Source organism: Salmo trutta, chromosome 21 (assembly GCF_901001165.1).
Source record: "Salmo trutta chromosome 21, fSalTru1.1, whole genome shotgun sequence".
NCBI classification, from domain to species: Eukaryota; Metazoa; Chordata; class Actinopteri; order Salmoniformes; family Salmonidae; genus Salmo; species Salmo trutta.
This window is the reverse complement of record NC_042977.1, coordinates 52169878-52184655: the sequence shown is the minus strand read 5'-3', so window position 1 is coordinate 52184655 and position 14778 is coordinate 52169878. Positions and strand designations below refer to the sequence as shown.

Below are 14778 nucleotides of genomic sequence, written 5' to 3'. Positions count from 1 at the left end.
TCGTGTTTCTATAACACGAAAAACCCTCTGGGTTTGTGTTAGGATGGAACGGAAAATATGGCGCTGTACAAGGGTCAGGAGTACAGTACTGGGCTATTTAGCTAAAGAATCCCTTGTCGTGCGGGAGACCGGGGTTCAATTCCCCGACAGGGAGGAAAGAATAGGCTGTCCTTGTAAATAAGAATTTGTTCTTAACTGACTTGCCTAGATAAATAAAGGTTACACTAAGAGCATAACATTTCTACACCCTAATTCTAGTCTAACCAATACCCAAAAGGAGATTCAGTCAAAATAAAAATCTCATTGATTTATCAAGACCAGTCCCCATGCTTATCTCAGAGCAGCGCAAAACGGTGCTAAAATAGTTATGACGTGACTCTCCGCAAATAATTACATATAGAGGATATTTCTGTAATTGTGACATTTATTCCCATAGTAATTTGTTATAGATCCATAACTAAATAAACATCGGCATTTTGAAAGAATATTTGTATCATTATTTTATTAATGAAAGCATAAAGATGCCATTATTAGTTACATTGTTTTAGTTTGAACATGTGGACTCGCACTAAGAACAGAACAGCGGGAACCTTTCCCTAGTCTGTGCCATTATTAGTGCAATGGCCCTTAAAGTGTTGCTAGGTGCTACCCAGTGTGGCGGGGTGGGGGTCCACCCACCCTCCATCTCCCTTCCTCATGGGCTAGGTCTGTCTTCTGTGCGTGGCTCTGCTGCCCATCCCGTACCCCCTGCCCTCGTGCCTTGAACCTTGCACGCTTTCAGTGGATACAGCTGGAGAACTGCAAGGCAATCCCATTGTGCTATCTCAGTGGATACAGCTGGAGAACTGAAATCCCATTGTGCTATCTCAGTGGATACAGCTGGAGAACTGAAATCCCATTGTGCTATCTCAGTGGATACAGCTGGAGCACTGAAATCCCATTGTGCTATCTCAGTAGATCCAGCTGGAGAACTGCCAGCCACTCGGGAGCCATGACCAACATGACCAATATATATTGTCCTGCTAATACCAGGGTTAATAATATATCTGTGAGAATATCCAAGGGACTTTTATATCATTCAAAATTAATAATCACTTTGTTAACAAAATAATAATATTTTGCAGATTTTTTTTCCTTCAAATTGCGTAAAATTAGCGTTTTAAAAAGTTTTGGCCGGCACAGGTATTGAACCAGCATCTGTAGGTAGCAACACAGCTTGCACTGCTATGGAGTGTCTTAGACCGTTGCGCCACTCAGGTGCTGTACAACGTGACCGGTCGGGAGTGGGCTACACTACTACAGTAAAAGCAAAATAAAATAATAAAAACCTTAGTGTAACAGTTTTAGTAAGTAATACTGAATTGTGCACAATTATCAGTTTCTATTTAGGTTTATGTTGCCCATTCATTGTCAGAGACACAGTAGGACCCAAAAGCATAATCAGTGCTCTAACTCCCCCTTGTGGTGGTCTGGAGCAATGAAGTGGTGATGCAGGGTACCGTACTAATCCACAAATTACCTCTAAGTACCGCAGCATAATCACAAAACCTTTAGTGGAGCAACCACTGTAGCTAGATGTTTTCAATCTGTATTCACTGGTTATCTAGCTAGATTTTTCTGTCAGTTTGTCTTCTCTGTCTGAGTAAACATTACAGCTCGGGAACAGGGACTCCAACCTTTTTTGTAACCTTCTCTAGCTTTCATTGCGACACACTGTCCAGGGCCCGGTTTCCTAAAAGCATCTGAAAGGCTAAGTTAATCGTTAGAAACTTCGTAGGAGCATCGTTAAATCTCCGAGCTGTTTCCCATAACCGTCTTTATTAGTGTTGCACTTGGTGATATGTCTTTTAGCACACCCTTTTATCCACAGTGACTTAGTCATGCTTGCATACACTTTTTACGTCTGGCTGGTCCAGGGAATCGAACCCACTATCCTGGTGTTGCAAGCGCCATGTTCTACCAACTGAGCTACTGAGGACCACACTTCAAAACGCTTGTAATCTAACGCCTGCCTTGGTTAGTTCTGGTCGATACAGCATGGTGAAGGCTGCCTACCGCTAGGTTAGTTCTGGTCGATACAGCATGGTGAAGGCTGCCTACCGCTAGGTTAGTTCTGGTCGATGCAGCATGGTGAAGGCTGCCTACCGCTAGGCTAGTTCTGGTCGATGCAGCATGGTGAAGGCTGCCTACCGCTAGGTTAGTTCTGGTCGATGCAGCATGGTGAAGGCTGCCTACCACTAGGTTAGTTCTGGTCGATGCAGCATGGTGAAGGCTGCCTACCGCTAGGCTAGTTCTGGTCGATACAGCATGGTGAAGGCTGCTTAAAGGGGAAATCTGCTGTTCAAACAATAAAGTGATGCCCGACACTGTTTTGGTAAAAAGTTATGGAATGGAGCTGGGGAAATGTAATAACTCAAATTCGTAGACCAAGTTATGGATGCAAGGACTGATCATCCATGGTAGCACGTTCTAAAATAGCGCCGGAAGAAATGGCAGCAGTTATACGGAGGCCCAACTAATTCTGCTATTTTGTTTTTTTCACGTTATTTGTAACTGATTTTGTACATAATGTTTCTGCAACCATATCTTACGGGAAAAAAGAGCTTCTGGACATCTGAACAGCGATCACTCACCTCGGATTAGACAAAGATTTTTTAATCAACAAGCAGGACGCACAGGACATTCTCCAAGCACCCGACAAGGCCGACATCCCAGTTATTTGCAAGAGGAAGACACGCAGGTACAGAGGACACAGAGCAGGATGCCTCGTAAGGATCTGCAGAAGGCGAGTGGGGAAGCTGCCGTTACAGTCAATTTTACTCGCCAACGTGCAATCATTGGACAATAAATTAGACCAGGTATGATCACGAATATCCTACCAACGGGACATCAAAAACTGTAATATCTTATGTTTCAGGGAATCCTGGTTGAAGGATGACATGGATATTCAGCTAGTGGGATATATGCTGCACCGGCTAGATCGAACAGCACACTCTGTTAAGATGAGGGGGAGGGGTGGTCTGTGCATATTTGTAAACAGCTGGTGCACGAAATCTAAGAAAGTCTATATATTTTGCTCGCCTGAGGTAGAGTATCTTGTGATAAATTGCAGACCACACTACTTGCCTAGAGTTTTCAGCTATACTTTTCGTGGCTGTTTATTTACCACCACAGACCGCACTCAGTCAGCTATATAAGGAAATAAGCAAACAGGAAACCACTCACCCAGAGGTGGTGCTCCTAGTGGCCGGAGACTTTAAATGCAGGGAAACTTAAATCAGTTCTACCTAATTTCCATCAACATGTTAAATGTGCAACCAGAGGGAAAATAATTCTAGATCACCTGTACTCCACACACAGAGACGTGTACAAAGCTCTCCCTCGCCCTCCATTTGGTAAATTGGACCACAATTCTATCCTCCTGCTTACAAGCATAAATTAAAGCAGGAAGCACCAGTGACTCGGTCTATAAAAAAGTGGTCAGATGAAGAAGATGCTAAACTACAGGATTGTTTTGCTATCACAGACTGGAACATGTTCCGGGATTCTTCCGAAGGCATTGAGGAGTACACCACATCAGTCACTAGCTTTATCAATAAGTGCATCGAGGATGTCGTCCCGAACAGTGACTGTACGTACATACCCCAACCAGAAGCCATGGAGTACAGGCAACATTTGCACTGAGCTAAATGGTAGAGCTGCCGCTTTCAAGGTGCCGGACTCTAACCCGGAAACTTATAAGAAATCCCACTATGCCCTCCGACGAACCATCAAACAGGCAAAGCATCAATACAGGACTAAGATTGAATCATACTACACCAGCTCTGACGCTCGTCTTATGTGGCAGGGCTTGCAAACTATTACAGACTACAAAGGGAAGCACAGCCGCGAGCTGCCCAGTGACATGAGCTTACCAGACGAGCTAAATCACTTCTATGCTCGCTTCGAGGCAAGCAACACTGAGGCATGCATAAGAGCATCAGCTGTTCCGGACGACTGTGTGATCACGCTCTCCGTAGCCGACGTGAGTAAGACCTTTAAACAGGTCAACATTCACAAGGCCGCGGAGCCACATGGATTACCAGGACGTGTGCTCCAGGCATGTGCTGACCAACTGGCAGGTGTCTTCACTGACATTTTCAACATGTCCCTGATTGAGTCTGTAATACCAACAAGTTTCAAGCAGACCACTATAGTCCCTGTGCCCAAGAACACGAAAGCAACCTGCCTAAATGACTACAGACCCGTAGCACTGACGTCCGTAGCCATGAAGTGCTTTGAAAGGCTGGTAATCGCTCACATCAACACCATTATCCCAGAAACCCTAGACCCACTCCAATTTGCATACCGCCCAAACAGATCCACAGATGATGCAATCTCTATTGCACTCCACACTGCCCTTTCCCACCTGGGCAAGAGGAACAGCTATGTGAGAATGCTATTCATTGACTACAGCTCAGTGTTCAACACCATAGTACTCTCAAAGCTCGTCGCTAAGGATCCTGGGACTAAACACCTCCCTCTGCAACCTGAAGGGCCGCCCCCAGGTGGTAAGGGTAGGTAACAACACATCCGCCACGCTGATCCTCAACACTGGAGCCCCTCAGGTGTGCGTGCTCAGTACCCTCCTGTTCTCCCACGAATGCATAAGTAAAAACCTATCCCTCAACGTAACCAAGACTAAGGAGATGATTGTGGACTACAGGAAAAGGAGGACCGAGCACGCCCCCATTCTCATCAACGGGGCAATAGTGGAGAGCTTAAAATTCCTTGGAGTCCACATCACCAACAAACTAGAATGTTCCAAACACACCAAGACAGTCGTGAAGAGGGCACGACAAAGCCTATTCCCCCTCATGAAACTAAAAAGATTTTTCATAGGTCCTCAGATCCTCAAAATGTTCTACAGCTGCACCATCAAGAGAATCCTGACTGGTTGCATCACTGCCTGGTATGGCAACTACTCGGCCTCCAACCGCAAGGCACTACAGAGGGTAGTGCGAACGGGCCAGTACATCACTGGGGCTAAGCTGCCTGCCATTCAGGACCTCTACACCAGGTGGTGTCAGAGGAAGGCCATTAAAATTGTCAAAGACCCCAGCCACCCCAGTCATAGACTGTTCTCTCTACTACCGTATGGCAAGCGGTACCGGAGTGCCAAGTCTAGGACAAAAAGGCTTCAGACAGTTTTTACCCCCAAGCCATAAGACTCCTGAACAGGTAATCAAATGGCAACCCGGACTATTTGCATTGTGTGTCCCCCAACCCTCTTTTACGCTGCTGCTACTCTCTGTTCATCATATATGCATAGTCACTTTAACCATGTCTACATGTACATACTACCTCAATCAGCCTGACTAACCGGTGTCTGTATATAGCCTCGCTACTGTTATTTTTCACTGCCTTTTTACTGTTGTTTTTATTTCTTTACTTACATATTGTTCACCTAATACCTTTTTTGCACTGTTGGTTAGAGACTGTAAGTAAACATTTCACTGTAAGGTCTACACCTGTTGTATTCAGCATTTCACTGTAAGGTCTACACCTGTTGTATTCGGCGCACGTGACAAATAAACTTTGATTTGATTTAAAGTTTTAACCATGTTTTCAAACTATACAGTGTTTGTTTAGAATGATTATGGTTTCAAACAAAGGAGTAAAACAAGCTCATGAGGCATCTACAAGTTATATTATTCAAAGGTCAATAGGTAAATATAATTAATTTATGTCTAAAACTGGATGTTGCAATTGCAGATTTCCCCTTTTGAATGACATTTTATTGACTAGAAACAGACTAGCTGTACAAAGCATTTACCACTGGTTGAGACATACCAGTGTTTTAGCTACAGCTTTATTTCATGACAAAGTCAATAATTAATTTAGGAACAATGACTACGTTTACATGCACACTAATAATGGTTTTGGCAGAGTATGGTATTAGTCATGTAAACACCTTATTCTGCGTGTCTTATGGTTTTGGCAGAAGGAGTATGGCATTACGCAGAGTAAGGTGTTTACATGACTATCTTAATAGGCGTAAGGTCATCTTCAAAGTAAGCATCCGCTGATTAAAACACCTGGTTTTTCTGAACAATCTTTAGAATGATTAGGACATGTAAAACAGCTTAATCCATCGTTCCTGTGGTGTATTTGATCTTGTGCCTGCACTGGGTAGCGCAAGCTTCCCTCTTGTGCACGAGTGAAAATATTTTGGAAAAACTGAAAGTATGCAGCTTATAAATTGTTTTCACATACGAACTTTGTCTGAACTCAGAATGACATGGTCACTGTGGTAGAACCTTTATTTTGATTACTGATGTTCTGCATTTATCAAAGTCCCATCAGGTAGCCTCATTTCAGCTGTGTCCATGTAAACATGATTTTCAGGGAAATGTTTCTTCTTGCAAAGCAAGTAAACACTTTAAATTAACTGTTATATCAACCTGACTAGCCACAATAATCATGTAACCATTCTGAGAGCTGTTTTGACAGTGTTTTTTTCCCCTCCATGAAGAGAAGTATGGTGCTTCTTAGAGCTACTCCAATACAGGAAGAGATGTTTTAGGTTTCTGCTTTTGGCCACAGCAAGAGCGAGTTGTTGAAGATTTTTCTCTTTGAAGCAACATTCTACAGTTTCATTCCTTTCATTTGTCCTCCATTAGAAGCTTCATGGTACAGGTCCAGACTCCATAGGGCATGGCACTATATCCCCCAGTGACGTGAGTATGACATGATGCATCCTAACACACTCTAATCTACATGGCTGGTCAGCCTGGTACTGCCAAATGGCTGTTTGGTTTGTTGCACCCTGGCTTTTCTCTGGGCTGACCGTCACCCTGGCTTTTCTCTGGGCTGACCGTCACCCTGGCTTTTCTCTGGGCTGACCTTCACCCTGGCTTTTCTCTGGGCTGACCGTCACCCTGGCCTTTCTCTGGGCTGACCGTCACTGGACATTCACTTCTCTGTCTGTTCTCGCTTTGTCTTCTCTCTCTCACTCTGTGCGTCTCGGTAGGGCGCGTCTGTTCTGCACAACAGCTGCTTCCCTTCTCTCATTGATCTGATCTGTTAGAGTAGTTCTCTGTAGGGGGTGTAGAGGATGTTTGAGACATACTGCTGGCTGATATCTACATTCACACAGCATGGGAGCTGGGTAGTCTAATAAATAACGACTGGAACACAATTGCCATATAACCGTGTGGATGAGGACTGTCATGAAAATAAAATAACCCTCATAACCGTTGCTCGTGCAAAATAATGAATTTTTTTGTAATGTCAGTTGAGTTGAATCAACAAATCACAGCACACATCGATGGGTTTACTTCCTGCGTTAAGGTAATGAATTTACTGATGGGTTACTTCCTGCGTTAACGTAATGAATTTACTGATGGGGGTTACTTCCTGCGTTAAGGTAATGAATTTACTGATGGGGTTACTTTTAAGGAATTGACTTCCAGCTTTGCTTCTATGGGTACACTCCCCATGGCCGCCATTCCACCCATTGTGCCATCATTGACTTCAATGGCGATACCAGTTCTTTTCAAATTTCAATCAAATGTATTTATAAAGCCCTTTTTACATCAGCAGATGTCAAAGTTTTATACAGAAACCCAGCCTAAAACCCCAAACAGCAAGCGATGTAGAAGCACAGTGGCTAGGATAAACTCCCTAGGAAGAAATCTAGAGGTACCCGGCTCTGAGGGGTGGCCAGTCCTCTTCTGTCTGTGCCGGGTGGAGATAGTACATGGCCATTAAGGCCAGATTGTTCAAGAGTTCATAGATAACCAGTAGGGTCAATCAGAGGTTGAGACCGCAGGTGTGGTAGAGGGAGACAAAAATAGCAGGTCCAGGACAAGGTAGCACGTCAGGGTTCCATAGCCTCAGGCAGAACAGTTGAAACTGGAGCAGCAACAAGACCAGGTGGACTAGGGACAGCCAGGAGTCATCAGGCATGGTCCTAGGGCTCAGATCCTCCAGGAGGGGGACAGAGAGATTTAGAAGGAGCATACTTAAATTCACACATGACAGGAGAATTACACCAGATATAGCAGACTGACCCTAGCCCCCGGCACATACAGTACCAGTCAAAAGTTTGGACACACCTACTCATTCCAGGGTTTTTCTTTATTTTTACTGTTTTCTATATTGTAGAATAATAGTGTAGACATCACACATATGGAATCATGTAGTAACCAAAAAAGTGTTAAACAAATCAAAATATATTGAGATTCTTCCATGAAGCCACCATTTACACACTTGGCATTCTCTCAACCAACTTCCTGAGGTAGTCACCTGGAATGCATTTCAATTAACAGGCGTGCCTTGTTAACCTGTTGGGGCTAGGGGGCAGTATTTTCACGGCTGGATAAAAAAAATGTACCCGATTTAATCTGGTTACTAATCCTACCCAGTAACTAGAATATGCATATACTTATTATATATGGATAGAAAACACCCTAAAGTTTCTAAAACTGTTTGAATGGTCTGTGAGTATAACAGAACTCATTTGGCAGGCAAAACCCTGAGACAGATTCTGACAGGAAGTGGATACCTGATGTGTTGAATTGACTTTAAGCCTATGCCATTGAAAAACAAAGGGGCTGATGAATATTTTGGCACTTCCTATTGCTTCCACAAGATGTCACCAGCCTTTACAAAGTGTTTTGAGTCTTCTACTCTGAGATCTGACCGAACAAGAGCCTTGGAACGGTGATGGCCCATTAGACACCTGGCGCGCGAGTTCATGTTGGGTACTCTCGTTCCAATACGTTTTAAAAGAGAACCCAATCGTCCGCCTTGAATTTTATTCATGTTCTGGTTAAAAAAGGCACTAATGATTTATGCGATACAACGTTTGACATGTTTGAACGAACGTAAATATATTTTTTCCATTCGTGAAGTGAAGTCCGGCTGGCTTAGATCATGTGCTAACAACACGAAGCTTTTTGGACATAAATGATGAGCTTTTTTGAACAAAACTACATTCGTTATGGACCTGGGATTCCTGGAAGTGACATCTGATGAAGAGAATCAAAAGGTAATGGATTATTTACATAGTATTTTCGATTTTAGATCTCTCCAACATGGCGGTTAGTCTGTATCGCAAAGCGTATTTTTTTGGGCGCAGTGCTCAGATTATTGCAAAGTGTGATTTCCCAGTAAGGTTGTTTTTAAATCTGGCAAGTCGATTGCGTTCAAGAGATGTAAATCTATAATTCTTTGAATGACAATATAATATTTTACCAATGTTTTCTAATATTAATTAATTATTTTGTTGTGATGACTTGACTGCCGGTTATTGGAGGGAAACGATTTCCTGAACATCAATGCCATAGTAAAACGCTGTTTTGGGATATAAATATGAACTTGATAGAACTAAAAATGCATGCATTGTCTAACATAATGTCCTAGGAGTGTCATCTGATGGAGATTGTAAAAGGTTAGTGCATAATTTTAGCTGATTTTATGGTTTTGGTGACGCCTGTCTTTGAATTGACAATACATTACACACAGCTATTGTCAATGTACTCTCCTAACTTTATGCTTTCGCCGTAAAACCTTTTTGAAATCGGACAACGTGGTTAGATTAAGGAGATGTTTATCTTTCAAAGGGTGTAAGATAGTTGTATGTTTGAGAAATTTGAATTTTGACATTTATTTGGTTTCAAATTTGCCGCTCTTGAAATGCACCTGCTGTTGATAGGGTGCGCCACGGGTGGCACGCTAGCGTCCCAAATAGCCCCAAGAAGTTAAGTTAATTTGTGAAATGTATTTCCTACTTAATGCATTTGAGCCAATCAGTTGTGTTGTGACAGGGTAGGGGTGGTATACAGAAGATAGTCCTATTTGGTAAGAACCGCTCAAATAAGCAAAGAGAAAACGACAGTCCATCATTACATGAAGGTCAGTCAATCCGAAAAATTTCAAGGACTTTGAATGTTTCTTCAAGTGCAGTCTCAAAAACCATGACGCGCTATGATGAAACTGGCTCTCTTGAGGACCCCCACTGGAAAGGAAGACCCAGAGATACCTCTGCAGCAGAGGATAAGTTCATTAAGAGTTACCAGCCTCAAATTGCAAGCCAAATAAATGCTTCAGACACATCTCAACATTAAATGTAACAGACACATCTCAACATTAACTGTTAAGCAGAGACTGCATGAATCAAGCCTTCAAGGTTGAATTGCAGCAACAAACCCCCCCCCCCCCCCCCCCAAAAAAAAAAACACACTACTAAAGGACACCAATATGAAGAAAAGACTTGCTTGGGCCAAGAAACATAAGCAATAAGAATATGTAAAGGAATGAATAAGAATATGTACATATAAATATGGATGAGGGATGGCCGTGCGGCGTAGGCAAGATGCAGTAGATGGTATAGAGTACAGTATATACAGTTTAAGTCGGAAGTGTACATACACTTAACTAGTTTTTCAACCACTCCACAAATTTCTTGTTAACAAACTATAGTTTTGGCAAGTCGGTTAGGACATCTTCTTTGTTGTGCATGACAAGTCATTTTTCCAGCAATTGTTTACAGACAGATTGTCACTTATAATTCACTGTATCACAATTCGTGTAAGTCAGAGTTTACATACACTAAGTTGACATCGGAAAATCAAAAGAAGTCAGCCAAGTCTTCAGAAAAAGAATTGTAGACCTCCACAAGTCTGGTTCATCTTTGGGAGCAATTTCGATACGCCTGAAGGTATCATGTTCTTCTGTACAAACAATAGTACGCAAGTATAAACATCATGGGACCACGCATCCGTCATACTGCTCAGGAAGGAGACGCGTTCTGTCTCCTAGAGATGAACATACTTTGGTTCGAAAAGTGCAAATCAATTCCAGAACAACAGCAAAGGACCTTGTGAAGATGCTGGAGGAAACAGGTACAAAAGTAGCTATATCCACAGTAAAACAAGTCTATATCAACATAACCTGTAAGGCCTCTCAGCAAGGAAGAAGCCACTGCCATCGTTATGTTTGGAGGAAAAAGGGGGAAGCTTGCAAGCCGAAGAACACCATCCAAACTGTGCATCATGTTGTGGTGGTGCTTTGCTGCAGGAGGGACTGGTGCACTTCACAAAATAGATGGCATCATGAGGCGGAAAATGATGTGGATATATTGAAGCAACATCAAGACATCAGTCAGGAAGTTAAAGCTTGGTAGCAAATGGGTCTTCCAAATGGACATTGGAAGTATGCTTGGGGTCAAAGTTGTGTCAAAATGGCTTAAGGACAACAAAGTCGAGGTATTGGAGTGGCCATCACAATGCCCTGACCTCAATCCAATAGAACATTTGTGGGCAGAACTGAAAAGTGTGTGCGAGCAAGGAGGCCTACAAACCTGACTCAGTTTCACCAGTTCAGTCAGGGGGAATGGGCCAAAATTCACCCAACTTATTTTGGGAAGCTTATGGAAGGCTATCTGAAATGTTTGACCCAAGTTAAGCAATTTAAAGGCAATGCTATCAAATACGAATTGAGTGTATTTAAATGTATTATCAACTGTGATGTGATGGGAATGTGATGAAATAAATACAATCTGATAAATCATTCTCTACTATTATTCTGACATTACACATTCTTAAAATAAAGTGGTGATCCTAACTGACCTAAAATAGTGCAATTTTACTAGGATTACATGTCAGGAATTGTGAAAAACTGAGTTTAAATATATTTGGCTAAGTTGTATGAAAACGTCCGACTTCAACTGTGCAGATGAGATGAGTAATGTAGGGTATGTAAACATTATATGTAAAGTGGCATTGTTTAAAGCGACTAGCGATACATTTATTACATCCAATTTGTAATTATTAAAGTGGCTAGAGATTGAGTCAGTATGTTGGCAACAGCCACTCAATGTTAGTGACGGCTGTTTAACAGTCTGATGGCCTTGAGATAGAAGCTGTTTTTCAGTCTCTCAGTCCCAGCTTTGGTGCACCTGTACTGTCCTCGCCTTCTGGATGATAGCCGGGTAAACAGGCGGTGGCTCGGGTGGTTGTTGTCCTTGATGATCTTTTTGGCCTTCCTGTGACATCGGGTGGTGTAGGTGTCCTGGAGGGCAGGTAGTTTGCCCCCGGTGATGCATTGTTCAGACCTCACTATCCTCTGGAGAGCCTTACGGTTGTAGGCGGAGCAGTTGCCGTACCAGGCGGTGATACAGCCCGACAGGATGCTCTCGATTGTGCATCTAAAAATGTGTGAGTGTTTTTGGTGACAAGCCAAATTTCTTGTTGCGCATTCTTCACCACGTTGTCTGTGTGGGTGGAACATTTCCGTTTGGCTGTGATGTGTACGCCGAGGAACTTAACTTTTCACCTTCTCCACTACTGTCCCATCGATGTGGATAGGAGAGTGCTCCCTCTACTGTTTCCTGAAGTCCACGATCATCTCCTTTGTTTTGTTGAAGTTGATTTTGAGGTTATTTTCCTGACACCACACTCAGAGGGCCCTCACCTCCTCCCTGTAGGCCGTCGTTTTAATTTATTATTTCACCTTTATTTAACCAGGTAGGCTAGTTGAGAACAAGTCCTTTGTTTAACCAGGTAGGCTAGTTGAGAACAAGTCCTTTGTTTAACCAGGTAGGCTAGTTGAGAACAAGTTCTCATTTACAACTGCGACCTGGCCAAGATAAAGCAAAGCAGTCCGACAGAAACAACAGAGTTACACATGGAATAAACAAGCGTACAGTCAATAACACAATAGAAAAAAAAGTCTATATACAGTGTGTGCAAATGGCATGTGGTAAGGCAATAGTAGCAAAGTAATTACAATTTAGCAGATTAACACTGGAGTGATAGATGAGCATATGGTGTGTAAGTAGTGATACTGGTGTGCAAAAGAGCAGCAAAGTAAATAAAAACAATATGGGGATGAGGTAGGTAGATTGGGTGGGCTATTTACAGATGGACTATGTACAGCTGCAGCGATCGGTTAGCTGCTCAGATAGGCTTCAGCGATTTTTGCAACTCGTTCCAGTCACTGACAGCAGAGAACTGGAAGGAAAGGCGGCCAAAGTAGGTGTTGGCTTTGGGGATGACCAGTGAGATATACCTGCTGGAGCGCGTGCTACGGGTGGGTGTTGTTAATGTGACCAGTGAGCTGAGATAAGGCGGAGCTTTACCTAGCATAGACTTGTAGATGACCTGGAGCCAGTGGGTCTGGCGGCGAATATGTAGCGAGGGCCAGCCGGCTAGAGCATACAGGTCGCGGTGGGTGGTATAAGGCGCCATGGTAACAAAACGGATGGCACTGTGATAGACTGCATCCAGTTTGCTGAGTAGAGTATTAGAAGCTATTTTGTAAATGACATCGCCAAAGTCGAGGATCGGTAGGATAGTCAGTTTTACTAGGGTAAGTTTGGCGGCGTGAGTGAAGGAGGCTTTGTTGCGAAATAGAAAGCCGATTCTAGATTTGATTTTGGATTGGAGATGTTTGACATGAGTCTGGAAGGAGAGTTTACAGTCTAGCCAGACACCTAGGTATTTGTAGTTGTCCACGTATTCTAGGACAGAACCGTCCAGAGTAGTGATGCTAGTCGGGGATGCGGGCAGCGAACGGTTGAAAAGCATGCATTTGGTTTTGCTAGCGTTTAACCTCACTAGGGTAGGGGGCACTATTTTCACCTCCAGATGAAAAGCGTGCCCAAAGTAAACTGCCTGCTACTTAGGTCCATATAATTGGTAGATTTGGATAGAAAACTAAAGTTTCTAAAACTGTTACAGTAATGTCTGAGTATAACACAACTGATATGGCAGGCGAAAACCTGAGAAAGTGGGATTATTTCATGTTTGTAGTTTTCTATTGAATGCCATTACAGTATCCATTGATTTAGGACTCAAATTGCACTTCCTATGGCTTCCACTAGATGTCAACAGTCTAAAGAAATTGTTTCAGGCTAGTATTCTGAAAAATGAGAGTGTAAAACCAGTCTGAATGAGTGGACCCTTGGAAGTCGCCAGACCTGTTTTCTGCGCACGACCGAGAGCGTGCCTTTCTTGTTTTCCTTTTATATTGACGAAGCTATTGTCCGGTTGAAATGTTGATGACTAAAAACAACCTGAGGATTGATTATAAACAGCGTTTGACATGTTTCTACGAACTTTACTGATACTTTTCTGATTTTTTTGTCTGTCTGTTGTGACTGCCTTTGAGCCTGTGGATTACTGAACAAAACGGTTTTTGGATTTAAGAGGGACTTTATTGAACAAAACGAACATTTGAGTAAATGGGAGTCTTGTGAGTGCAACCATATGAAGATCAAAGGTAAGTGATTCATTTTATTGACATTTCTGACTTGTCACTCCTCTACTTGGCTGGTAACTGTTTAATGATGTCTGCTGGGCGCTGTTCTCAGATAATCGCATGGTCTGCTTTCGCCCTAAAGCCTTTTTGAAATCTGACACTGTGGGTGGATTAACAAGAAGTTAATCTTTAAACCGATGTATAACACTTGTACGTTGTATGAATTTTTATGATGAGTATCTGTTTTTTAATTTGGCGCTCAGCAATTTCACTGGATGTTGGCCGAGTGGGACGGTAGCATCCCACACCCCCTAGAGAGGTTAACAGCAGTTGGAGGCCACAGAAGGAGTATTGTATGGCATTGAAGCTCGTTTAGAGGTTAGTTAAGTGTCCAAAGAAAGGCCAGATGTATACAGAATGGTGTCTTCTGCGTAGAGGTGGATCAGGGAATCACCTGCAGCAAGAGTGACATCGTTGATATATACAGAGAAAAGAGTTGGCCCGAGAATTTAACCCTGTGGTACCCCAGAA

General features: G+C 42.9%; 1 protein-coding gene across 4 annotated transcripts in view; it reads left to right on the top strand.

The window, feature by feature from the left end:
- LOC115157691 (V-type proton ATPase subunit H) overlaps window positions 1-14778 on the top strand; it is a 114996-nt gene that overhangs the window by 38457 nt on the left and 61761 nt on the right. For 3 of the 4 annotated variants that reach the window (XM_029706138.1, XM_029706139.1, XM_029706141.1), the window contains exon 7: window positions 6663-6719. The exons of the other annotated variant lie outside the window; for it this stretch is intronic. In XM_029706138.1, the coding sequence (XP_029561998.1) occupies window positions 6663-6719 (57 nt within the window). The remainder of the gene's footprint in view (window positions 1-6662; window positions 6720-14778) is intronic. 4 annotated transcript variants of the gene reach the window in all.